The sequence below is a fragment of the Thunnus thynnus genome, chromosome 1 (assembly GCF_963924715.1).
Source record: "Thunnus thynnus chromosome 1, fThuThy2.1, whole genome shotgun sequence".
In the NCBI taxonomy this organism is placed as follows: Eukaryota; Metazoa; Chordata; class Actinopteri; order Scombriformes; family Scombridae; genus Thunnus; species Thunnus thynnus.
In genome coordinates this window covers 35,395,998-35,422,518 of record NC_089517.1, presented here as the reverse complement: position 1 = coordinate 35,422,518, position 26,521 = coordinate 35,395,998, and the positions used below count along the sequence as shown (strand labels likewise).

Sequence of the window (26,521 nt, the reverse complement as noted above, 5' to 3'; positions counted from 1 at the left end):
CATGTATGTGTGGGGGTTTTTGTTGATGAGCGGCCGGGTGGGGTGGGGTGGGGTAGGGTGGAGGGGGTTAACATTCTAGAGTTCACATGCATATCAATGTAGGAGAGTGCCATTAAGAAATATTAGCATGTTTACAGCACCAAGCCATGTATGAGGATCATTTAATGAGGCTTAGAGTCACAGTCACACATGTTTTTATGTGGCCGCACACACACACACACACACACACACACACACACACACACACACACACACATAGTACGTGGCCTGTTTTTCAACACTGGCATTCACTTTTTTTTCCCAAAGAATTCAGGTATCATTGTCATCTATGCTGACATGTTTGAAAATGTGGACTGTATGAGGAGGGGTTATAGGGCGACTGTCCGAATTACAGCTGTAACTCTATACTTATTAGAACCAAATGTTCTTAGACACAGAGGAAGATGAAAATAATCATAGAAAGTGAGCACAGTTTGCATCTCCTCACGTCTATAAGCATTTGTTTGGGGTTAGGATTAGGTTGGGACAGGGTTAGGTAAGGTTAGACATGCGGTGGTGAGAGTTAGAAATCAGGGTTAGGATGTTAAGGATTTTTTTTGCACGTGTGTACAATAATATCTTATTGTAAAGGTGGACAAGACAAAAAACAGACAAAAAAGAAAAGGTTGATTGACTGAAAATTGATTAGCATCTATTTTGCTAATCTATTAACTTGTTTAAACCATTTTAAAACAAAACTCCCAATATTGTCTGGATTCAACTTCTCAAGTATTTGCTGGTTCTCATAGTAAAATGAATACTTTTGGGGTTTGGACTGTTTATTTTTTTTTTACAAAACAAGCAGTTTGAACATGTCAACTTGGGATTTCATAAATTGTGACAGGCGTTTTGCTCAATATTCTGACATTTTATAGACCAAATCCAGAAATAAATCAGTCACATTAATCGGTAATGAATAATTCTTGTTGTGCTGTGTTAAAAATACTGCCTCCTCCTCATGAGACCAGTGCTGGGGTGCCAGTACAGAGGCCTCCAGCAAGAAATGCAGGGTGGTCCAACATTAAAGTTGAATATGGCTCAATTTTTGCCACAATGCACTGTGACAGCGTCTGGCAAAGTGCTGTTTTGGCCAATCAAATACAATGCGTGCAGGATCACATTTCTAGTATTTCTACTGATTGCCATAACGGAGGATAAAATGATTGTCGCTGTGCTTTCAGGAGTTGTAAATCTTGTTAATCACTGTGAAGTGTTGTGGTGTCAATACATCTTGAAACTCATGGATGTATGGCTCAAACTGGATCATAATTAATCTTCTCACCTGTACCTGTAGCTACATACCCACTCCCCCACAGCCGCATATTTAATGCAGTTCAACTTTGAGTCTCATCCATATCCATATGAGGTGAGTTAGAGGACTGGAAGTTAGTATTTGAGGAAGTAAAATTCATTAAAGAAAGTTTATGAAGTAAAAAGAATGAACAGTGGAGTAAAAAAAAAAAAAAAGCAAGGGGGCAAAGACAGCAATTTTCTGCAAATCAATTCTTGGAACACATGCAGGGCGGCATTGGGCCAATAACATTAAAAAAAGAACCACCAAATTTTACAAGCACATGAATACCAGTAACCTCAGCTCCAACGCTGTTCAGTGCCAAGAGACCAGCAGTGAGAAAGGCTCTACTCTAATAGCTCTGCCAGGTCATTCAGCCCAAACCAAATTCTTACCAAACAGACAGAAACATGTACTGATACTAAGTGATCAAATCTACAAAACAAATGTGAAAACTTACTGAACTCTAAACACTCTGTATACAGTGATGGATTACCTGGCCAATGTGTCCGAACTTCAGATAACACAACCTTGACGAGACCCAGACTAAGAACAGGGGGGGGGGAGCCACGGACACTTTTCTACACTGCATGCTTTACTACAATATCCTCATCCAAGATTTCACACTAAATCTGGTCAACGTGTGTGTGTGTGTGTGATGACTACACAGAGAAGACTACCGATGCCATGAGCACAGAGAAAACACCAGGTCTCTTAACACTGTATGTCTTCATCACGTAATCACTTACATAAGCTGCTAAACTGAATCATTTTACTCCCATTAATAACCTCACAATCGCATGTATCTCAAATATCGTTTATTCTTGTAGCAGAATCTGCTCTTGTGTTTTGCTTTGGCAGGAAACGCTGTAGTATTTCATGTCAATAAATTGAATATGAATTGAGGAGAGAGAAAGAGAGCGGCGTGCTGAAATGAAACAAAATAAGCTACAATTAAGTCTGCACCATTCCACAGTGTGTGTGTGCTACGACTCGTTGGCACACACATGAAAACAGAAAAACCACAAAGACACTATAACAAATTCAGAGCATTGTTTGAACTAAATACTGTTCTACAATGACATTTCAACACATTTTCATGCTGAATTTCAAACCTGGGGCCTTCTTTACTGATCTGAAACTGATCAGAGGGGAACAATCCAAATGAGTTTCATATTGTTCCACCTTTAAAAAAAAAATGTTGATACTGCAGGTTGGAGATGTTCTGCAAGTCACCTGCCGTCGAGGCCTGCTACTGTAATTTGACTTTTTCTATGCTTTTTCCATCATTTTTTGTAGTACCATGCAATTAAAATGCAACCTGAGAGCCGTAGGTAGTTAAAAACAAGGCCGTTCCTCGGCTTTGTTAGTGTTTTGTTGGCATGTTAGTGTGACTGCGGCTGTGTCACATGATGGATCTCCGGCCCTCGCAAGCCATCAACACCTTTCCTCCTGGCCATGGGGTGCGGTGTGTGTCTGAGTGTGTGATTTGTGTGGGTTTGTCAGAGGGTACGATGGGTTTTCAGTTTCAAAGCACTGGTTGTGTGTGTGTGTGTGTGTGTGTGTGTGTGTGTGTGTGTGTGTGTGTGTGAGTGTTTCAGCAGGGTGGTAAATGCACAGACAGACGATGAATTATGTAAGGAAGGAGACCAACATTTTTAATCATGTAATTAGGCCTGAAGACCAGCAAAAAAAAGAAAGGAAAGATCTTTCATGTCATGCAGACGTTGTCAGTATGGTTCCAGTGATATGTGTGTGAGTGTGTGTGAGTGTGTGTGTGTGTTTTTATCTGTAAAAACACCACAATATGTAAAAGAGCCCACAAGACATGTCACCCAGGCTACAGGTAGCGCAAGAAGGCAAACAAGGCCCTGTCTACCTACACAACCTCAGAGTGCTGTTATGGCAACCAGGTCTTAAGGGAATACACAGACATGCAAACACATACGTATGTACAGAACATACAAGATGAGATGAAGAGCGGGAGATGCATAAATATTCTTTTCCTTTACTAATGAAATATACTTTATAAATCTCACATACATGGGCAGCACAGTAGGTGAAGTTTTATCTGCCTCAGGTTTGTTAAACCTTTACATTTTCCGGGTATTTTCTGTTTGTGTAAAAACACATGTCCTGTTTAAACCATAGAACAGCCAACGTGCACCATACGATACACTGCCTTTGACATCCTGCAGAGGGCAAGAATTCAATCTAATTGTCTCATTATTCTGAACAGTAAACCTGTCCAGACCATGTGTCACATGACTTTACTCAAATCAACTGCAGTATCAGTGTGTTCAGTCCGCAGTGCTGCAGTCAGTGAGTGAAATAAGTAAGCATGTACTTTAGGACATATTTACTGATTTATACTACATGTATTAATATATATTTAATTACTACTATACTATATATTTGGGGCAAAATATTACAACCAAGACACGTAACTAACGGAAAGTCTTCCATCTCTACAAGCCAAACTCTAAACTTTTTTTTTCTTTAAATCAGATTTTTACCAAACAGTGCCCTGATTTGTTAAGATGAGTCGATCAGGTTAATGCAGTTTTCACTCAGATTTTCTGTCCTCCAGACACAGAAAACACAGATCATAGTTCTTCTTACTGACCAACTGCAGCTTTTTGATCTCACACACACATAGCTCCTTTTTTAGTCATCAAAATAAACACGTTTTTAAAAAAATTAAGCCAAAAAAATCTGGAATAGGATGCCAGGTTAGCTAGGTAGCAAAGGGTTAATTTTAGCACATTTTAGTCTATTATCTACAGAACATTACTTTTGGCCCTCTTGGACAGGATGAATAATGTTAAAAAGAGGAAAAAGTAAACAAGGCATTATCACTACGGGTAGATGAAGGAAACTGAATGAAGATACAGTGTATCTGGTGCTGTTTTTAAAGTTAGCAAAAGCAGTATGTTTGAAGTCTTCATTGGAGGCCAGATATTTACTGATATTTAATGTACATGACAAATTACCGGATACTTAAAAGTATCTCAGCAGATCACTATATCCTCCTGCTGATACAACTTTACATATTTAAAAAGGAATATTTGCAAAAAAACATTTGATATTAAATTCTAAACAGCTTTATGTATTAAAATAATTTTTTAGAGAATGTTTAAACGAGCACACGTTAACCTGGATTTCCATTTGTAACGGACCAGTGTCTCCTCCCTGCCAGTGAACCCTCAGCAAGTCACTGAACCCTGAATGATGATACACAGATAGTGATCAGATGTTCATTTATGTTCAAAAAAGTGAAAAAAATATGCAGAATCTTGTATCATCCTTTCACCACTGCAGCATACCATGTCATGTTATAGCCTTGCACAACATTGACATACACACACACACACGCACATATATATACACACACAAACACCAGGCATACAGTAACTGTGGGCTTGGAGACACATAACTGTGATTTGTGACAACTGCGTGCAGGACATCATGTGACATCTGCACACACACACACACACACAATCATAAACATGCAAACACACATCTTACTGATAGAGAATGTCTGCATGTGTGTGTACCATGTATCTGTGTGTGTGTGGGGGGGGGGTTTTGTTGTAAATCACACTAATCAATTGTGGCCTGTGTCAAGGCATGGCAGACATGGCGAACGGTCTGTTTTACATTGGGGTATGTGTGTGTATGTGTGTATGTGTGTGTGTGTGTGTGTGTGTGTGTGTGTGTGTGTGTATGCTGGCCTGCATTTGTATCCAGCCTGTGGAATCCATAAACACTGAATGTTGTCAGGACTATGTCTAACATTGTTTCCTCTTTGACAGGAAGAGACAAGCTCTTTCTCTCTCTTATACACACACACACACACACACACAGAGTCACCACTAATCTGACACATCCCAAAAAAGCTGCGAAAAAGTCAGTTTACAAAAATCAGTTGATAACCTGCCTTATTTAGAAATGTACATTGAATGTTTGTGTGTAAATCCTGTGTCTAGATTGCTCTTTTAACAGAAGCTCCCAACCTCGTGGTGTTTAACTAAAAATACATCCAGTATAAAAAGTACAGGAGCTTTTTACAAGCTTGATCACATTATCTGTGTGAGAGCAAATAAATCACACAGCACACAAAACTGCATTTGTACCCCATCACCCTGGGCACTGGGAACAAAACAATGGATCGCATTTATCTGGTGAAATGCTTAAAAATTTGAACAGACAGCTTTATAAAAATGCTCGATGGCAAACAAATGTCAGCACCCCAAAATAAAAAAGAGACAATTTTGGCTCTTTGAATGTGCTTAATTGAAGGTATGTGGTTTTGCACTGTAGTTTAGCGTCTGATGCAAGAGATTTTTGATGAATGAGACGTTTCATTCAAAAGCTCAACTGAATTTAGGGGGAGAAAAAGAAACTTGACATATCTTTCAAGGAGTGTTGGAGGTAATTTTAATTTTATGCTTTGTGCACTACCAAACAAAACTATCTCATGGTCAGTGCTCATTAATTTCAATATACAAATATTTACATCATCTAGGATGTTAAAAGCTTATAAGTTAAAGCCTGGCGATGCTCCATAACTTCAAGAACATTTCACAGGGAGTTTAACTTTGAGTCCAGCGATCTTTTTTTTTTTTTTTTTTTTCAAATAATGCATATCTCGTTTCACTTTCATTCCAGAGTGACACAGCAGCAGCATGTTTGCATCCCATGATGAATCTATCTGTCTTAATCACTGAAATTCTTGACTGAGATATGTAATGGTTGCTTTGGCTTAAGCCATGTGGCGAGGACTCATACAGAACAGCCAAGTGAAATGAAGCCCATATGTCATAAGTGAGTAATTTAACACATATTATAGTGATTTTTTATTTATTTTTAAATCATGACTGTCTGATAAAAGGTCAGGAATGCTAAACAATTAATCCAGATTCCCAAGAAATACCCGCTCGTTTTGGTTTTTCGAAGCAGGAAGAACAAAAAAAAGTCTGACTAAAAGGAATATATCAGTGTAAAATGTATTCATTGTTCCAGGCTTTGAGAAGTCAGAGTGTTTGAGAGTAGATTCCACTCATACAGTAGCAGTGTTAGCTGCATGTGTACAGGGAGGCTGTTTAACACCCCAGCTTATAATGGTCAATGAATCAATATCTACATGTTAACCAATCAAGTGTCTATTGACTGGGTTATAAGTGTTAATGAAAGGCACACACATACACACACACACACACACACATGCACATTTATAAACAACCCTCCTTTCTCTTTCTGCCTCTCCGACTTTGCAGTGCTTGTGATTCTGTGTGCCAATATCCCTTTAAATAGCCTGTGTTCTTTCATTTTGTTCAATCAAAACAGATACTTTCATTTCTGTGTCTCTGGATTATGTGATGTTTACAAGATAGAATGTGTGTGTGTGTGTGTGTGAGAGAGAGAGAGAGAGAGAGAGAAAGAAAGAGAGAGTTCAGTGAGAATGGATATAACCTGGGGCAAGGCTTGCGGCTGAATCATTCCTGGAAGAGCAGCAGAAAAGGTAGAAAGCAAAATGTTAAATGCTGACTGATGCGCTGTCTGCTGCTCCCATCTCTACTCTCCCTGCCTGTCTTTCTGTCTCCCCTCCGCTTGTCTGTGTATTTGTATGGCTACATGTCTCTCCCCGTCTGTCCTCTCTATACTGGCTAAGTATCTGTCAGTCTGTTGAGTCTTCCTATCCGTCTTCACACCTACCTCTTTATCTACACTGCCAAATATGTTAAAATAGTTTTTTTTTTTATTACAGGAATCAGCCTAATGGCTATACCTACATATATGTTTCGTTATTTGGAAAATTATTTTGCTTATTCCCATAAATCCTCCCTTCAAAGAATACTTAATCCAAAGCTGACAATTGACTCCCCCCATCACAGCCTGGAATGTCAGACAAAGAATAGGCTTTAAGAAAGTAGTAGCCATTTATAAGCTAAAAGATGTTTGTTTTTTACAGGTAAAATTGACCAAATATTTCTTTTTAAGAGTCACCTCAGACTACATGTAGAGCAATCTCCACTGCAAATATCCTGGCCACTGAACAAACTTAAAGGGGGTCTTCCACACTTTGAATAAAACAAGGTTTGCAAATAAACTGTATCTAGCAACCTAAATAAATACTGAAAATTAATAAAAACTAATAACCTCAAAAGTTAATTTGAGTATTTTGCCATTTGAGTGATCTTCCTGTAAATAACATAAACTAAAACATGACATGCAATAGTTTATTTGGTCTCTCTACTTTCATTTTTCCATCTCACAGAGAATTATCATGCTTGATTGGTGACTTCCAAAACTTCAAGCTGATGAACAGCTGGACAGCTACGGTAAACAGCATTCCTTCATTCTGGTTTTCACTCAAACACACACTCCAGCTCTCTGAAGAGTTTGTTTCATGCATCAGAGAAAGATTTTAGGGCACAAAACCTCCCAACATGACATTCTATGATCTATGATTCTGTCGGTGGTCAGGAGACGGGTTCTGCTTTTCATTCTTTAGGAATCATTTCATGCTAGCACAACGGGTTAGATGAGCCAGCACAAGACTACCGTTGGTTAAAGTGGGTAGCTTAGCAACATTATGGCTACAAAAAAACCATAATACAACATGTAGCACACAGTACTCAATCATTCAAAACCTTTTTCAAACATAAATTCCAGAAAAAAAGAGAACAGAACAGCCTTTTATCTGGCTTTCAAAGTAAAAAATGGTTAGTAATTAATACAAAAATAATTGTTTTTGGGTGAAGAATGCCTTTCATTTCCTGATCTTTTTTTTTTTCTTTTTTAAAGAAATAATCACACACCGAGGAATTATAGTCCAAAGTATGTTATCATAGATACATCATTCATTTACTACACATATTAGTGGTTCTAGAGATACATGTAGTTATGTCAGAAACTGAAAAACTATGTGATTTCATAACAGATCTCCGGGAAGTACACACAAGGTACTTGGTCTAAAGATAATGTCTTGTTCCAGAAGAAATCTTAGATTTATAAAACACCAGGAAAATCTAAATTATCTGCTAGTGCGGCGAGACAATTTCAGACATCCTAAAATGAGACTGTGAAATACAAGATAATCTCTCTGTGTCTTCCTGTTAGTCTGTCAGTCTGTGTATTTCTCTCCCTTGCTGTTTGTTATGTCTCAAAGCCAGGCTGGTTGTGTGTACAGGACGTTTGGTTCCACCGGTGTGCTAGCTCTGTATAAACTCCAGATAATAAATGGTGGTGAGAAAATGAGGGCCGTCAAAACACACAGGGACCCGGCTTGGGAGATCAAAGATGTGACACAGAGGAGAAGGCTGGAGAGATCTTGTCTGATACTTCACCATTGATGTAAATGCACATATGAAGGCTGGGACAAGGGTGTAAGCAAAATGTACCCGTGCACACACTTGCACACCAGAAACATGCAGGAACAAATCACCTTAAATATAATCTTCTATCTTTAAGTCATATTTTTCTTTATATAGAGGAAAAATACTAGTGTGGTGAGATAATTTAACCTTTTCCCAACATAAATCTGCTTGTTTTCTGAAATGAATCTCATATGAAAACAAGATTATCAGACTAAATACGTGACTAAGACTCAGGGTAGGGTGAGAGTAGACTTGGCGGGATGTCAAACACTAAAAAATGTGTTTTAATCCAAAAGGCGCCAATAAAAAAAAACTCATAATGACATATCTCTTCAGCTTTGAACTATTCCTTAACATACTAATAACATATTTGATTGTCACCTGTGTTTTGACCACAGTGTCAAAGTGTCAAAATCTGTAGTCACAGAGCTTTTCAGTAAAACTGACAGCTGCAAAGGATACTCCCCATGGGGAGTCATGCAGTAATGCCAGAATAAGGTTCAAATTAATTTATCTTACAGTAAAATTTTAGCCAACTTGATCACCTTCACACCCTGTGCTTTCACAAAAATCTCCGTAAAGGGCAGGTGGGAGGGCAAATCAGAAGATATATATAGTTCTAGAGTTAATTTGTAAAGTTTAGGTACTGATAGAAAGCTAAAGGGAATGCAGTACTTCTGTGTTCTGTTCTAGAAATAAGAAAACCTCATTCCAGTACTCATGCAAACTACTAATAGTCCATCCCTGAAACATAACTTTGTTAACTTTGAACATACTTTAATATTTCTGTTTTTTTGTGGCCTTATAAACACCGAAGGACAAAACCATCACAGGTTAAATGTTGAGTAGTGAAACCAGTCAACTGGGGGTCATCAGTTAGTCAGGAAGGGACGGTCGAATGCTGTAAACATTTTTGAGACAGCACAGATTACAGTTTAGGAGTTGAAAAGATGACATCAGATAAGAGCGTGGGTGGATATTATGGAGGAACAAAACAACAGTTACATAAATTATAACATGTGCACTGCCACAGTGGTAAAACTGCATGGGAGATGTATATTTTTGAATGCTAACAAATGAGTCATCAGTCTTCAAGAACATGTTAACACTTTTAAATAGACTAATTAGAGAGTTGTATCCCAGTCTGTGCATGACATCATGACCATCTTCTTTAAAGGGGACATGAGGAGTCTTAGAATGATTCCCATTGTAAAGAGCTTACATACAAAGTATTGAATTCAATGGATCTAGTATGTTCAGAACGTACTAGTTTGTACAACGTGATGCACACTTTCAGACAGTCACAGAGGCATTCATAGTGGTGCACTCGTGACGGAAGTGGTCGGATGAAGAGTGAAAAAGTTCAAACCCTGCTTACTTTTCACCTCCGCACACCTGTCCTGTCGCTAGGTGAAGTTAATGTGCTTGTGACTGTTCATCAGGCTTAATCAGACATCTGACCTCTGTTTCACCATTCTATCCTCTCTTTCCTTCCTCAACTTGTCTCCCTCATGCTAAAACTACAGTAGCCGACAAGGGCAAACACTCTGCAACTTAAGACAACACATAGAAAATAGACAAAACACAAGCGAATAAAAAAAATTTGACAACACAATACAGAAACCACAACGGGAGTGTTTCCAGAGGACACTTAAGAGTGATGAACACGTGAATAACTCATAAGTGAGATGTTGTTAAGAGACAATCTCTTAGAAGATACAACCTTATTTTCACCAGAACGAGCCGTCCTCCAAGCTGGACTAATAACACTGGTCTCCATACAGTCGGCTGTGAGACGAGCGCACAGGGACCATCTAAAAAGTGCAACACCGAATAGAAATACTTCTGTTGTCGTTTCTGTAACATGTTGCGTTGTGGTATTTACAATGCCTTTTCTAAACACTGTGTATGTTTAATTGATGAAGATGTTTTCTTAATTTGCTTGCATTTTGTCTATTTGCACGTATTTGCAGCGTGTTTGCTCTTGTCGGCCACCATAGTTTTATATAAAACTGTCAAAATAAAAAAAAACAACTCAAAATGCCAAAATAAGCAATGTTTGAAACACTGACAGAGCAGGTGGTTATTACTCAGTCTGCTCTCTGCATATAGCTGCATAAGTGCGACTAGAGGTGACGGATGAATCCACACCAGTTTGAAGAGCTCTTTCATTCTCTGTGCCAGGCCTTTTTTAAAAAAAAAAAAAAAAAATCCTTTCTCTCCGTTTTCCAGCCCATCTCCTCCTAATTAATTAGAGCAGTGCCACTGACGAACAGGAGAGCCTGTTTTATCAGCACTCACTCATTCCACTCCTCCATGTCCCTCTGAGTGTTTGAGGGAGGGAGGGTTGGAGGCGGAGGAGAGAGGAGAGAGGAAGTCCAAAGTCTGTAGTCATCAAAAACAAGATTTGTTAGAAGCGAGGTGTAATCTTAAAGACACTCGAACCGTTTGAGCGTGATACTGCAAAGAAGCAGTGACAAAGAAAGAGTACTCTTCCTCTCACCTTTTCTATTTCCCCTTCTCCCCTCCTCCTCTCTCTTCCTGGACAAACCCCGGACCAAGTGCCAGCAAGGGTCATATCTTTTTAATTATCTTTCCCGCCTTTGATTAATTATTCGGCGTGACAACAGCGCGTTCGTAATGCTTTTCACCTGCCGCCGCTGACTGACGGCCCCTCTGTCGAACTCAAAAGCAAACAGCTGCTGCCATGATCGCCTAGCAACCGGCCGGTGATGGATGAGTATGAGAGATGGATGGCCACAATAAATCACCACGTCTGCCTTGGCGCTATAGAAACCTGGGAAGAGTGAGAGGGATGGAGGGGAGGGAAGGGAAGAATGTAGCATACCGAAAAAAAAAAAAAACCCTTAAATGTAACTGTTCTTATTTAAAATGGCTGCATGCATGTGGAATGAGTTTTAAGAAGGAACAAGTTTCTTGCGATTGCTCTTCTCCTTCATTTCATGCCTTTACTATTACATTTTCTCTTCTTCTAATATGTTAATTTCACCTAGAGCCGCTCAAGAGGTAGAATAGATTAACTGTAAGGTGTATTTGAATGGCACTGGCGATCTGTGAGGGAGCCAAAGATTAAAACAAATCAATTTAAAACTGCACATACATCAATATTATTAAGTTCTTGTCTAATGTTGGTTGAGATGTAATGTAGCTGCGATGGTGCCAAAACAGTTCCATATGAAACCGTGCTGGTAAAGAATCTAGACTATTGTATAAAATGGCTTTTGAATAAAAAAATATAATTGGCCATAGCCAGAACTGCAGGTCACATGATGCACACTGGCCCAAAAACACTTTGAGCTGTCCGTTTTTCTGACTCACAAATGACTCTTTGTATTATCTGAATTTAATCAGTTTGGTCCAATAATAATAACATCTTAAAAAGCCATATCAGTGAACTAAATTTGTTCCATTCATGTGTGCAGGGAACCAGCAGGATGTTTGTCAGCTCCGCCATAGAAGGAATCTGATGTGTATGTTCTACGGCCGAAGCCTGATGAAGTCTGCGTCTGAATGCGGCGTCATCTTGGAACATGGTATGTAGTTCTCTTAATACATCCATGAGGAAAATACGTTATCAGATAAGTTATGTTTCTTCAGACCACATGAAAGCTTTCAAAATATATATTACTTATCCAACTCGTTCACATAATCAGAATATTAGCGTTGCATATCGCATATGATCGTACTTTAGAGAGGACAGGAAGAGAGGTGTCCATTAACGCCCATCATCAAATCCAACCTTTGACCTCCACTGACCCTTATGGTCACCTTTAATCTCTGTCTTTTGTGTTTTATTTGCTGCACAGTTCGGGTCACTTCTTTCACAGTCACTTCTCTGTTATTCTTCTGTCCCTCCCTTTGTTGAGACCTCGACTGTACCCTCTTCCTGCCACCCCTCCTTCACCTGCTGTGTCCTCACACACACTCAAAAACACACACACACACACACACACTCGTAGCTGTAGCTCAGGTTACAGCTCTGTAGCGATCCAGTCTAAATAATATAGCAGTGATGAATGGCAGGGCCAGATTCATATCCATCAATGGGCTCTTTTTTTAAGGAGCATCCATCTTCTATAAGGCCTCCCTTTGAATCAGGGAAAAGTGAAGAGAGAGAGAGAGACTGCACTGCCCGAGCCTTTGGGAGAGACTTGCACGTGGTTGTGAGTTTGTGCGTATGTGTGTGTGTGCGTGTGTGTGTGTGTGTGATAAGACATCGTGACTGATACATGCCTGCAAGCAACCCCCGAGACACATGAGCACAGGAGAGAGACATGCACAGATTGTTATTGACACACAAACACAAGTGCGTGCCTACACATGCATCTACGAGATTAATGGAGGCATGATTTACAATCTATACTTATTTATGATGTGAAATGTGAGTAATTGTGTGTAAAATACTATTTAAAGTCGCTGTACCTATATCAATATCGCAGACACACACACTGTTTTTCTCCCTGTCAGCCAAAGGGGATATGGAAAGTGGCCCGGCCAAAACATTAGTGAAACTAGTCCAGCCGATTTCTTTCTCAACTCCCCCAACTTCTCACACACTCACTTACTCACTCATTCAACACCCATAATCCTCCTCTCTCTGTCTGTTTTCTGCCTCTCTTTCTCACCCTTCATCCCTCACTCCCTCCCTCCTTCCCTGGAGGGGTGGACCTCAGAGGCGGGAGGAAGGACTGCCCTACACACCGACATGCACGCACATGTGCCTGCACACACACACACACACACACACACACATGGCTATGCTCTCCCACACACACATGTGAGGCCCTGGCAAGGCCCTGTTTGATAAATGACACACGTCATTGTGTCAGGAGAGAAGGGTGGGTCTGTGATGTATGGTGCGGACGATGAGAGGGGGAAATCGACTGTTTGGCAGTGAGACGGCGCTCGTCTACTCGCTACTCTCCACCTCTGGTTTCTGGAAACCTCTGAAAGCACACAACAAACATGCGCACACACACACTTAAACTGGCAAACACGACACATCAGTGCACAGTCTAATATGCAACAGCAACGCATCCGTGTGCCCGAACCCCACACTGGATTTTCTGTCCGAGTGAATGCGTTCGGGGCAGAGAAAAGGTCGCCCTGCTTTTCCCTTCCAGTTTCTCTTCTTTTCTTGTGCTCTCTCTTTCTTCTCATGCCACTTTCTTTCTTTTTTGTAACCAGCCCTTTTGCTTCCCTGGCTGAGTTACAGAGCGGAAGAGTTCATCGAGGAAAAAGAAAAAAGAGAAGAGAGGGAGAGAGAAGCGACTGCTGGAGCTGGGCAGGCAGGTGGTGAGGGGGGCGCAACGATATCAATCACAATCCCGTTTGGCAACACAGATACTAGTATTTCAAATAAAACAGCCAAACCTAGACAAATAGCCTTAACATGGGGCTGTAACCTGAGCACCCCCCAGCACCACCCCGAAACTTCTCATAAAGTGGAGAAACAGAGAGAGGCTTCTGCTTTGTATTTCTTTTTTTTTTCACTCTTTTCCTCTCCGACTATCTTTCTCTTGCCTCTTTTCTCTCTTTGTCGCTAGCAGGCGAGGTGGCTGACATCTGCAGAGTGCATTTAAAGAGAAAAAAATGTGTCAGAGGAGTGTGATGCACTCTTTTGCACGCATGCACACACACACACACACACACACACACACACACACACACACACACAAGCGGCCCCCCTTGCTCGGTTTCATTAGCTCACTGGCAGGGTGGCACTTCTCAAGCTCATTACTGAGGAAGGATTTATGGCGCGGCAGCCAGTGGCGGAGAAAAGGCATCTGTCAATAATTGCAGGGAGCAGCAACTCCCATCTCCACCAGCTTTGAAATCTCATTAGGTATGCAGTTATCAGGCATAAAGATCAAAAACATTACTCAGCTCCGACAGAAACCGACCAAGAAACATTAATTAGCAACAGGCCCTCGCAGTATAAAATAAAACAGCCTTCTTCCCCACTCCTCTCATCTCTCTCTCTCTCTCTCTCTCTCTCTCTCGCTCTCACTTTTTTCTGTCGCTCTCTTCTTTCAGCGTGGTCGACTCCCTCACTCTCTCTCTCTCTCTCTCTCTGTCTCACCTCCTGCCTCCTTGCTCTTAACCCTCTTTGAGAGAACACACACATAACAGACAGAAGCACACACGCAGAGGTGAGTATGCTGCTTTACACACACTTTTCTTACCACACCCTTGTAAGGCCAGACCATATCAAACCATGCATTTCCTGGTTGACTCATAAACCTTCAGATTACACACACAGATACACACGCACACACACACACACACACAGAAATGTACACACACACACAAACACACAGAGCCGCGGTGTTGTAGAGGGTGAGGATAATTCTCAACATCTGAAACTGATCAGAACATGAAACAAGGAGGAGGAAAAGGAGGGCCAGAGGCATGTCGGACTGTCTTTTGGCAGTGACCGAGTGGTGGCCAGTCAGCCATGTGTCTGTGTACATGTGTGTGTGTGTGTGTGCGTGTGTGTGTGTGTGTGTTTGTGTGTGAGAGGAGAAGAGGAAGGCGCTGTCAGCTTGAGAAGGATGTCAGCTCAGGCTGGCCCTGATTACTAGGGCCTCAGACGGGTCCTCACTGGCTCCCCTGCCTTTCATCACAGCCACCATCACACACACACACACATATACACACACACATACACAGACACACACACAAGAGTGATGGCTGCCAGTCTCGTCTAGGTTCAGCCAAAGCCTCCGTGGGAAAGGGAAGCAAAGGGTCTGTGATTGTGTGAGCATGCACATAAACACACACACACACACACACACACACACACACACACACATGCAGACATAAAGGCAACCCCCACTGAGGGTAAGAAGAAACCCAGACCTGGAGCCAAGCCCAGATGACACTCAAAAGATCCTCATACACACACACACACACACACACACACACACACACACCTTGTCATGACACTGTCTCATCCTCCTACTGGGCCTGCAGTTCCTTATACTCCATAAGCCCCTTTTACACACACACACACACATTATCCCCTGTCTCCTGGACATGACAGCAAGTATAACAGACTGTACATGCTGTAAAAATACAGCTAACCATAAACAGAAGCCACTTGCACTGACTGTTAATATAAAGCTCCTCTCAAAAGTTTCTCCACATTTCTTAAAATGATTGAAACCAAAGAGACACATTTTGATCCAGGTCATAATTTAGACCCATGCACTTTCTTATGATGAGTGTAACCTTTTTGGTCATGTTCTCATGAGCATGTGGCCACAGACCACCCAGTGCTGCAGCAAGCCCGGTCTAAAGCCTGCTATAGGAGCGCAGCAGTAAATACATATATCTGCCTTGTGTCAGCACAGGAAGTGTGTGTGAGTGTGTGTGTGTGTGTGTGTGTGCGCAGAGATCCCACTCCGTTTCCTGTTTTAGCCACTTTCCCAGGGTGCCTCGGTGTGGGCCCGTCAGCCAATCAGACCTCACAGTGAGGGGCTGCTGGTTGGATTGGGTCCAATCACCTTTGATCTCTATTATTACAGGTATGCCTGATGTCACGACTACAGCAGTATATTGTGTAATGAGTTTTAAAAAATGTGAGGAAACACAGACCGTGAATCTTAGTCCGACACAAAAATACTAAAAACATCATCTGTAATCAGTAGCCATCAACATTTTGGCTCCCGTTCTCCAGTCAAATATCTACAGCTGACACTTTTGCTTTGTATGTATTTGCAATTTTATTGCTCTCAGACTATTTTATGAAATGTGGTCTTATTTATTTATTAAAGTTATTTCATTATTTAGTCATTATTATGTATAGCTTTAACTGTTAGTAAATTAATTAATTGACAGAAAATTAACTATTTTGATAATTAAGCTCCTCAAATGAGAGGACTTGCTGTTTTTCTCTGTCATACACGGTGTGATTGTTGAATAAAACCATGAATCTGAAGGGAATCACATTAGGCTCTTAGAAATCATACTGGACCCTTTTCACTCTTTTCAATTAATTAATCTATTAATCTTGAAAATAATGTACAGGTTAATTGGAAATGAAAATAATCGTTAGTTGCAGCGTTATTATTAAGAAAATAAAGTTAAAATATCAAAAAAAAAAAACCAAAAAAACAAATATTTTTTAAATAAATTCTTCTTGTTCCTCTTCTTCTTATTTTCATTATTTAAAAAAATGTACACGTAATGTAAATTGATTTATAATTCAGATCGTTTTTGGTGGTTGCAACACATTTTTAAGCCAATGATACATGTTGTTCTCAAAGTAACTCTTCACTGTGCAAAACATGTTATGTTGCTGTCCTGAGAAAACCATGTACTCCAAAAAAATGTCAACTTTTCATTAGCAAAGAAATCAGCCTTGTTTGTAGCTTTGTGACATGCATTTCTTACATAATGCAATAGGCTTTTAATTTGATTATGTGACATATGTTGGAGAAAAATGCTCTCAGCCCACACAAGAATATTTAAACCCTCAGTTCACTTGAAAAATTCAAAATCACCAAATTTGGAGATACAAGTTTTTCACGAGATGTTCACTATGTTTATTTGGCAATCTTGTGCCAAAAGAAAAAGGAAAGATACAGAATCGTCAGCATGTTTGTGTATATGCATGTGTCCTGTGCTCTGCAGCCTCTCTTGCACTCTTTGCACACACACACACACACACACACACACACACACACACACACACACACACACACACACTCCTCTACAGGCACAACCCATTGCTCTCTCCTCACAAAATAATCTTTGGGGAGGAGGAGGAGAATAGGGTGGAGATAGAGGGAAAGAGAGGGAGAAGAATTGGGGGGGGGGGGGGGGGGGGGGTAGAAAAAAATGAGGGAAGGATGCAGCCTTGTGAGCCAATTTAAGAAATAACTGCTGATGCATCAGCTATTGACTGTTTGAGCGCTCGTGATAACGCTCAAGGCGAAACTGGGAGCAAAATGACAGCATCAACTGCCTGCAATAAAGTGCAGTGCGCCAGACCAAGGGAGCTCTAATTGACAGCTGTCAACCTAATGGGAGCCATGACGGAAGATTCTGGGAGAGGGGGGAAAAGAAACACTGTTTATAAACCATCAGCCACTTATCCTCAAGGAAGAGAAGGGGGGGAGGAAGAGATGAGGGAGCTCTGGCTCCCCTCCCTCCCTCCCTCTCTTCCTCCCATTTCCTCTGTCTCTCTCTCTATGATTGTCGTTTGTCTACTTGCTTGCTTTTTCATTCCCTCCTACTTTCTCTTGCCCGTGCACATAATCTTTTTTACAATCTCATTCCCTTTCTGTCTTTCCCTATGATAGAATATTTAACTATGCAACTGCTCTCCCACTTCATATCTTCTCTCTCTCCCTCTCTCGGTTCATTGTGGCGGAGCGTCGTGGGGCAGGAGCACTGAGAAAAGCAGAGGAAGGCCATAACTAATCACAATGTCAGTTAGCTGCCTGGGAAAGACTCACTCTGCACAAAGTAATGCAGGGAGCAGGACTGAGACTGGGACACAGAAATGTAGGGAGACTGACAGGGACTGAAGGTGTTTTCAGCTCTGTCTTGTTGTAAGATACATGCAAAGTGAGGAAACATGGTTGGTTTAAGTTTTAAAAAAAAAGAGGGCCACAGAGGGCAGACTTGGGATTTAGTTGTACATTTATTGGAACTGTAAGGGAGGAAGAAGTAATCCCTGGGACGAGTTAAGAACTCAATTGGTGCAGCTGGCTCGCCACAACTTTAGCCAAGTTAGCATGCTAGAAAAGCTGAATGGCAGAGAGGAAACTGGTATTTTTGTCAGTGAAAGCCATGACAGTGAGTTTATGTAGTGCACTTCAAATGTAAAAAGCCAAAAGACAAAATCAACAAAAACAAACAAAACTTCAATTTGGAAAACCAAATATTCTTATACCAATAAGAATGCTTTAAAAAAAACAAAAAAAACATTTCCGATGAAAATATAATTATGCAACAATAATAAGCCTGACAAAAAGCCGTCTAGCTTTTTACAGCTAGACTCTGGATGAATGTGTGTGTGATCCTGTAATTCGACCTGATTATTATCACATCTCAGGCTGGAGAAACTTCAGTTGAAAGTCAGTTTATTCATCTGAAACTAACAGACTAAGGTTTGAGTCAGTTTCATTATTTCTACCTACAGAGCAGATCTGCTTTTGATAAATGTTTGATGACCATAATTCTATCCAATAAAATGACGATATGTCAAACTGAAGGAACAAAACCTCAGGAACAACACAGTGTGGGTGAGGAGGACAGTAACCGCATGCTTTTTATTCACTAAGTAAATTCATTTAAAATTTAGCTCTCATTTTCACTAATTTTTATTACATTTAATTTCAACAAAACAATCCTCGGTTTCATTCAGCATGCTCGGTGTGATCTGGGTGATCGGAAAATGATCAGTGCGTTTTAAAAAAAAAAGATTCATATTTTCTAGTTTGAGTCTGGTGGGAAACATTCAGAGAATGAGCACAAAAGGACCACCACCTCTCACATTAATGGACTGCAGATGGAACTTTGGAGCGCAGTTATTCAAATACATCCCCTTCATTAGAAACCCGAATGTACGACTTTCACTTCAAGGATAAGTAACCTCTGAATTGAATGGAGAAATGGAGAACTTGAGTAATTCCTCCAGTGTGACATACAGGTCATTTACAGATGACAAGCTTTAAAATGTTGAAGGACAAAAATCAAAGGTGGCTTATTTCATCTAAAAGTCACAATTATTGAAAAGTGTCACAATTTACTTATAATTACAAGACGGATGTAATGAGTGATACTGATTGTTTGTGTTTTATAATAACCAATAATCTCAAAACATTCCCTAAAGCAGCTGCCTCAGATGACATAAAGTAAGCTTTGTGTTACATTACAGCTAATAGTGGGCGGCTGCAAAGGCCATATTAAAAAGGTGTTGTTTATGAAACCATTTTACACTCTCTTAATTATGACTAGAATTATCCAGGCCTGCTTTATACAAGGTTAATTAGCTTCATTATATTGACATGTTTGATTAGATTCCATTGCCATCCAGTGGATGAGACTATAGGCTGTGACATAAGGTGCCAAAAACAAAAAAATATTCTATAGCGATCACCTCGCTCATAAAATGTACTGTAAAATCGCCACTTTTATAAATTCCAAATTCCTCATGAAAATGTGGACTATTCAAAGACAAATGTGAATGTGTGTGTATCATTGTATGAACGAGTGTACCCGCTCCCTCCTGTGTGTGTGTGTGTGTGTGTGTGTGTGTGTGAGTGAGTATATTTAAATGGGCCACTGCATCTCGACTTAGATCCACCACGAGTGCAACGTTAACACACATCAAGCATGATTAATCTCTCGCTCTCATCTACAATCAATCACACACACGTTTGCAGACGTACACACACACACACACACACACGCACTCAAACACATGGCGGCAGAGAAATCACAGAAATCAGCTGCTTTTCCTCCTCGGCTGCCATCTATCTCCTGTTGGACAGAACCAGATCTGTCTTGATGTTAATATTTACATAAATCATGCTTAGCCTCTTTGGACACCATGCTGATGATAGGTGTTTCTGAAAAATCAGCACGGGTGAAAAATCCTCCCACTCTGGGAAAGTGTCATTGAGTAGCTAATAATGACCAGTGTCAACGTCATCAATCTGCAGCGGGCTCATAGGAGGACGACACACACACACACACACACACACATATAACCCCTCACACACACACACACACACACGCACATGATGGTATGTTAACACCATGCAGCTGCTTCATACTGCTAAACATCCTTTATTTTTTACATAACCTACATAGATCTAAAACAATAGATTTGTGGTTGTGCATGTAAGGATAAAAGGCATGTAGATTTTGGAACTGTAAAAAAATACAGGTAAAAAAATATACAGTATGTTTGATGTTCAAGCTTCCTCTGCCATAACAATGATCTGTTTGGTCTATCCCGGCTTTGAAGCCCACGGACAAAAGCCCGCCGCTCGCCTGAGCATTGTCCTTCCCTGATGTTAGGAGCACTGAGAAAATAAACACCCCTGCTCGGAAAACGGTGTGTGTGTGCACGTATACATGTGCACACGAATGAACCTGTGCGATATACATAGAGCCAGATTTTTTTTAAGACACAAGCACACCCATCACTACTAAAACAAACATCCAATATCTCTCTGAAAAATCCTCAACGCTAATTCCTGCACCGACCAAAATTAGCTTCCTACCACACTATAGCGCCATGGCGTGCACACACACACACACACACACACGTATTTGGCCACCTCCGTCCAAACTCTCACCTGTGTTGGGGTGGCAGCAGGAAGGAAGCGAGGGAGGGGTTAAGGGGGGCAAATGAGGACGGTGTAAGATCAAGTTGATTACATCCAACTATGCCGCAGACCTAATTGGCGAGCGTGACAGTGTGCGGTGCTTGTCATCTCCAATCATTAGGCCTGTCAGAGATCCATCAGATGCTCGGCTAATTAGGAGAACGCTAATGAAGCTGGCAAAACAACTCCTCTTTTTAGATGGCTGAGTGCGCTCCGTCGCCGGGGTGGGAAGTGTGTGTGTGGTGGTGGTGGTGGTGGTGGGGGGGGAGAGTGTGTGGGATCACAGAGAGGATAGAGATAGAAGTAGACTTGTGTTAAGCAAAATAAATTGTTTTTTTTTCTTTTTTCATGCTTGTACGCTAGCAGAACCCTGCGGGGGAGTTTGGAAAGGTTCACTGTGACGCCATCTTCGAGTGGATCTACATATGGTCTGTTTTGGTGATATACATAACTGATTAAGAATGCATGAAAAGCTTCCAAATCTGCAGAATTAAAGGAACCTTTTCAATAAACACGCTGACCTTTAACCTGATTTTCCAGATTATCTTATTTTAACAAATGTGATGGTTGAATGAATCACTGCAGCTGAGTGTGTTGTACCTGCTGCCTCTAACCAACACTTCAAGAATGCTTCGTTTTCTGGGTGCAGGATAGAGAGACTGAATCAGGGACATAAAAGAGAGGGAAAAGAGGAATTTGCTGTGAAAAAAAAGGAAATTCAAGGTTGGGGGGGATACTTTGTCGTCCCCCCCCCACCACCAAGTTCCCAATCAAGGCCTATCATTTGCCATCCTCCCATAACTCTTGCCATCACTACGGCGCAATCAATTTGTCATCACTCTTTGTGTGCCATGCAGTTCTTCCCAACCTTATAACTTGCAGCTGTGAGCGAGGGAAGGAGGGAGGGAGTGGAAGATGGGGGGAGGAGGAAGAGGAGGAATAAAAGAGTAAAAAAAAAAAAAAAAAAGAAAAAACAGAAAAAAAAATAGGAAGTTGCCAATAGTCTAAAGTGAAACTCCTCCTTCGGCTGCCTCGTGTTTGTTCTCGTCCGCTTATCAAAGAAATAAATGCCTCATTTTCTCTCCCGCTCTCACTCCGGCACACTCACTCAGTCATTCCAGCTGAATAAAAAGGCTTTCAGTCATCCCACTACGCATCTATCCATCCATCCATCCATCCATCTATCCGTCCGTCCACCCATTCCTTTGCCCCCACCCATTGTGTCCATTAGGGCTAAAACATTTTGATCAAGTAAGGCCCTGGGCTGAGAATACATAGCTCTGTGTGTATGTGTGTCTGTGTGTGTGTGTGTGTGTGTGTGTGTGTGTGTGTGTGTGTGTGTGTGCCAGCCTCTGATTGACCATTAGGGCCATTGATGAATGTGGCTGTCAGAGGGCAGACAATTAAATCAAATATGAAACAAAGTCTCTCTGACGGGCCCTTCTGATGGAGCAAGCCAGTCTTCCGCCTCACGATTAGGCTAATAGTTACATTTTTCATACCACTCTGTGTGTGTGTGTGTGTGTGTGTGTGTATGTGTGTGTGCCCGCCTGTGTGAAAAGTATTGCATGCTTGTTTATATGTACTGTAAAATCATTGCAGCATGTCTTGTGTGCATGCGCCACTGCACATATGTAATTATTAGAATGTGTGTGTGTGTGTGTATGTGTGTGTGTGTGTGTACTGGTAGGCAATTTTGGAGACTATACTACCTCAACAGTTAGACAAGTAGCAAACAACAGTGTGTTAAGGTAATACGGCTTAAAATAAAATGTTAAAGGTCACGCATTAATCATTCCTAATTCACTGTTCTGCATGTAATTGGAAATTAGTGCTTCACAGCTGCATTTACTGCAAAACAAAGGCTGACAAAAATGCAGAATAAGTATAATATCATTTGTTCAGTTGATTCAAAATGTCTGAGTCAGTATAGTACAAAATTTAAAAATTATTAGTCTCGTAAATGATGTGATGAGAACACAGAAACTCCATAAAATAAAATCTTATTTCAGATCTGTATCCACATCGAGTCCGAGTAGGAAGTCTAACCTAATAAATGTGTGGTACAAATAGATAAAAAAATGCAATTAAATGATGGTGTTAATGGCTAGAAAGTTTGTGACTTCAGCAGGCCCTGCTTTGCTACCACAGTGGGAGCGAGGGAGCGAGGGAGGGAGGGAAGTTGGGTTGATTTATTGACACTTATCGGGAATGAACAGATCAAAGGCTCGGCCAGATGACAGGTGATCAATCAGGCGTCAAATCAAAGATGGCAATTGTCCATTAAAGCTCTCTTCCAGTACACTCCCTCCCCGGGCTGTGAAATAATCTTTAGACTAGAGGAAAAGTATTTCCCAGAAACTGAGGGGAAGGAAAGAAAGAAAACAGAACGAACCCTGACGAAAAAACACCAACCTTTTAGAAAAGGTTACTATATTAAAGTCACAAAGTAATAAAAAAAGTAATGGCTAAGACCAAACTATTAGTATAGTTTTATGTGAATATTGTAGAAATATACTGATGCAATAGGGGATAAAATATGCTAGAAAATACAATACAGTCACTAAAACCCAATATTAAATATCACAACACAGTACAAATTCCTGTAGAGAATATTATAGGAACACGATGCTGTGATAGTATCACTGGCAGGCCATCAAACACACTATATCAGAGATATTAGAATGATGTTTCACTGAGAACAGAATGAAAGAAAGAAAAGAGACAAAAAGACACTGATGACGTAGAACTAAAGTGGCTAAAAAAGTAAACTTCCTGTGATTTATCGGGATGTTTTAGAGTCGAGCCTACTTCCCCCAAAAGAAATCAGCAAGCATCAAAGGCCTCCGTGACAGTCAGCTGACCCTAGGGCTCCAACAATCCTCTCCAGTATAGATCCTTAATTCCACAGTCAATATCTACAAGCAGAAGAGGAGGAGGAGGAGGAGGAGGAGGAGGAGGAGGCGCAGTGAAGGAGTAAAAAGAGGTAAAGCGAGAGAAAGATCAAGTTCCCTCAGACGAGGAGAGAAAAAACGAAGAATGTGAAGGAGGAGAGCGAAGAAGGCTTTTCACATCGAACGCTCTGACACTGACTCTCTTCAGGACACATGCAGTGGCACCGGGAAAACCGACCTGTGACCTTTTTGTCAGACGATAAGCTGGTCGCTGTAACCGTTGGGTCACACCTGTAAACGCCCAAACCCCCTTTTCATGGCTTGCGAGTATGAAAATACAGCTGCAACTAATAATTATTTTCAGTAACAAGTTATGATTACAGTCATTTTCTTGAGTTATCGATTGACTGTTTTGTCTATAGAATGTCAGAAAATTGTGAAACATCTGTGAAAAATCCCCATTACAGTTTTACAGAACCTGAAGTCACATCTTTAAAATGTCTTGCTTTTTTCCTACCAGCAGTTTAAAATCGAAAATGATTCACCAAGATCTTTGGAATTCTAAAAATCCCTGATGAGGCGTTATAACAGTGGTTGATACTGCACATCAGCTGATTATCATGGGAATTATTATGACAGAAATGATAGGATGTGTAGTATGAGAGGACAGGAGTTGTGTTGGAGCTGTGAAACTTGTACACATGTGCTACATGTTTGTCCCTTCCCTGATTCTGTACAACAAAAGATGCTGTTGCAGTTACATAAATGTTACTGAGAGAAATCTCAATGAAAAGTAACTGAATGAGGAAGGCGGGGAGGTGTGTGTGTGTGTGTGTGTGTGTGTTGGGGGGGGTGTGGGGTGGGGGGTGTGGGGGGGCACAAACAGAGTGAGAGAGAGAGAGAGAAAGAGAGAGAGAGGGGTAAATAGCATGCAAACCAAAGCCAGTGCGTACCTGAGGCGCGCCGAGGCGCTTGCTGCTTCCTCCGCGGCATGTCGGCTTCGGGGGCCCGGCAGGGAGTTCTTCTCTGGCCCCGGTGATCCGAGGCTGCCTGGGGGATCCGCGGAGCTTTGATACACAGTTTTCCCCCCTGGGTGAGCTTTCAGGGCTCCCACATAGATCGGGGCGGGTGTGTGTAAGGAGGGAGGGGGGTGTGCAGTTTTCGAACACAAAAAAAAAGAAATCAGAGGAGAAAGAGCCAGTAGATGCGAAGATAATAAAAAAGAGAGGTGGGGTAAAGGGGGGGCGGGGGGGGAACCGGCGTGACTCCCCCGGTCTGCTGCTCTCTCTGTCGGTCGGTGGCTCGCTCTCTCGCCCGCTCCGACTTGGATGGACGCGGTGGGAGCAGGAACAGAGTGGCTCCGCGGTAGAAAAACAGAGAAGGGAGGTAAAAAGAAGCTCCTTGTGCCTCCGTGTGATCCTCTTTACTTGGCGTCGGAGGCTGCAACAGGCAAGCTTGAAGGGATAAAGCCAAATGATCGCGTCAGTCAAAAGTCCGCAAACAAGGGGACAACACATCAAGAGCTGACACAACTGAAGCCCTGCGCCTCCTCTACGGTTCAACCTCTCCGCCGCTGATAGGCGTCACGTAGCTCCCTGTCTCTCTCTCTCTCTCCCCCTCTCTCTCTCTCTATCTCCCCCCTCTCTCTGTGTCTCTCTTACCCCTCTCACTCCCTTTCTGTCATTCACTGCCTTATTCTAGTCCCGTTTATTCCAAGCCAGCAGGGTAATCAAAAGCTTTAGGTAATGGCTTGAAATGTGCGTAATGTCATTCATATTGCAGATGGATCTAAGGGAGAGGAGCAGGCATGCGGACACATGGTAGCCTAACAAAAACACGCATATACAGTATCATTCACAAGCACACGAGGGCTGACAGCGCGATCTGAACGGAAATGCATACTTACTTTACAGGCTGATCCTCCGCCGCGCTATCCATGAGGCTTCTCCCTCCTGGTAATCACGCACAATTCAAAGCCAAGAGGTGGACCAGCTGAAACGTGCCTGAAACCATATCATAAAAATCCATTCGCCTTCTGGCAAGTCCTGTCGGTGGCGAGGAGGAAAAAAGCCACATGCAGCTTTTTTCAGTTTGTTATTCTCAGGACCGACAGCGGAGGAGAAAAGAGGAGGAGGAGGAAGAGGAGGTGACGGCCGGGACTGGTCGCCCGCACGCTGCCCTGCCTGGCGCGGCTACGTTATTTAGTCCGAGAGCGCTTTGAAAAATCCGCTGAGGGCAAGTCAGTCAGTCAGTATGTATGCGTATGCACGTGCGCGCGTGCACGTGCGCGCGTGCGCGTCTAGTGTAACTGCGTGTGTGCGTGTGTGTGTGTGTGTGTGTGCGTGAATCGATGAGATACGTGCTTGATTGGGTCTCCCTTGTTGTAATAATGTACATGAGGAGGAGGAGGAGGAGGGGACGGGCTCAGGGTGCTCCCATGCATGCAGGCTGACTGGAGCGCACGGATCAGCCGAGCTCTAGCGCCTACTGCCAAACACTTTCTTGGCCGCTGATGGTACTTTTCTCCCCTTTTTTTTCTTTACG

The 26,521-nt window shown here is 41.7% G+C and overlaps 1 protein-coding gene across 1 annotated transcript in view; it reads right to left on the bottom strand.

Moving 5' to 3' along the window:
* tshz3b (teashirt zinc finger homeobox 3b) overlaps positions 1-26,255 on the bottom strand; it is a 43,828-nt gene extending 17,573 nt beyond the window's left edge. Inside the window, exons 1-2 of the mRNA XM_067596442.1 lie at positions 25,884-26,255; positions 24,931-25,431 (exon numbers count right to left, since the gene is read on the bottom strand). Coding sequence (XP_067452543.1) covers positions 24,931-24,970 — 40 coding nt within the window. The 5' untranslated portion in view covers positions 24,971-25,431; positions 25,884-26,255. The remainder of the gene's footprint in view (positions 1-24,930; positions 25,432-25,883) is intronic.
* Between the last annotated feature and the right edge of the window lie 266 nt (positions 26,256-26,521).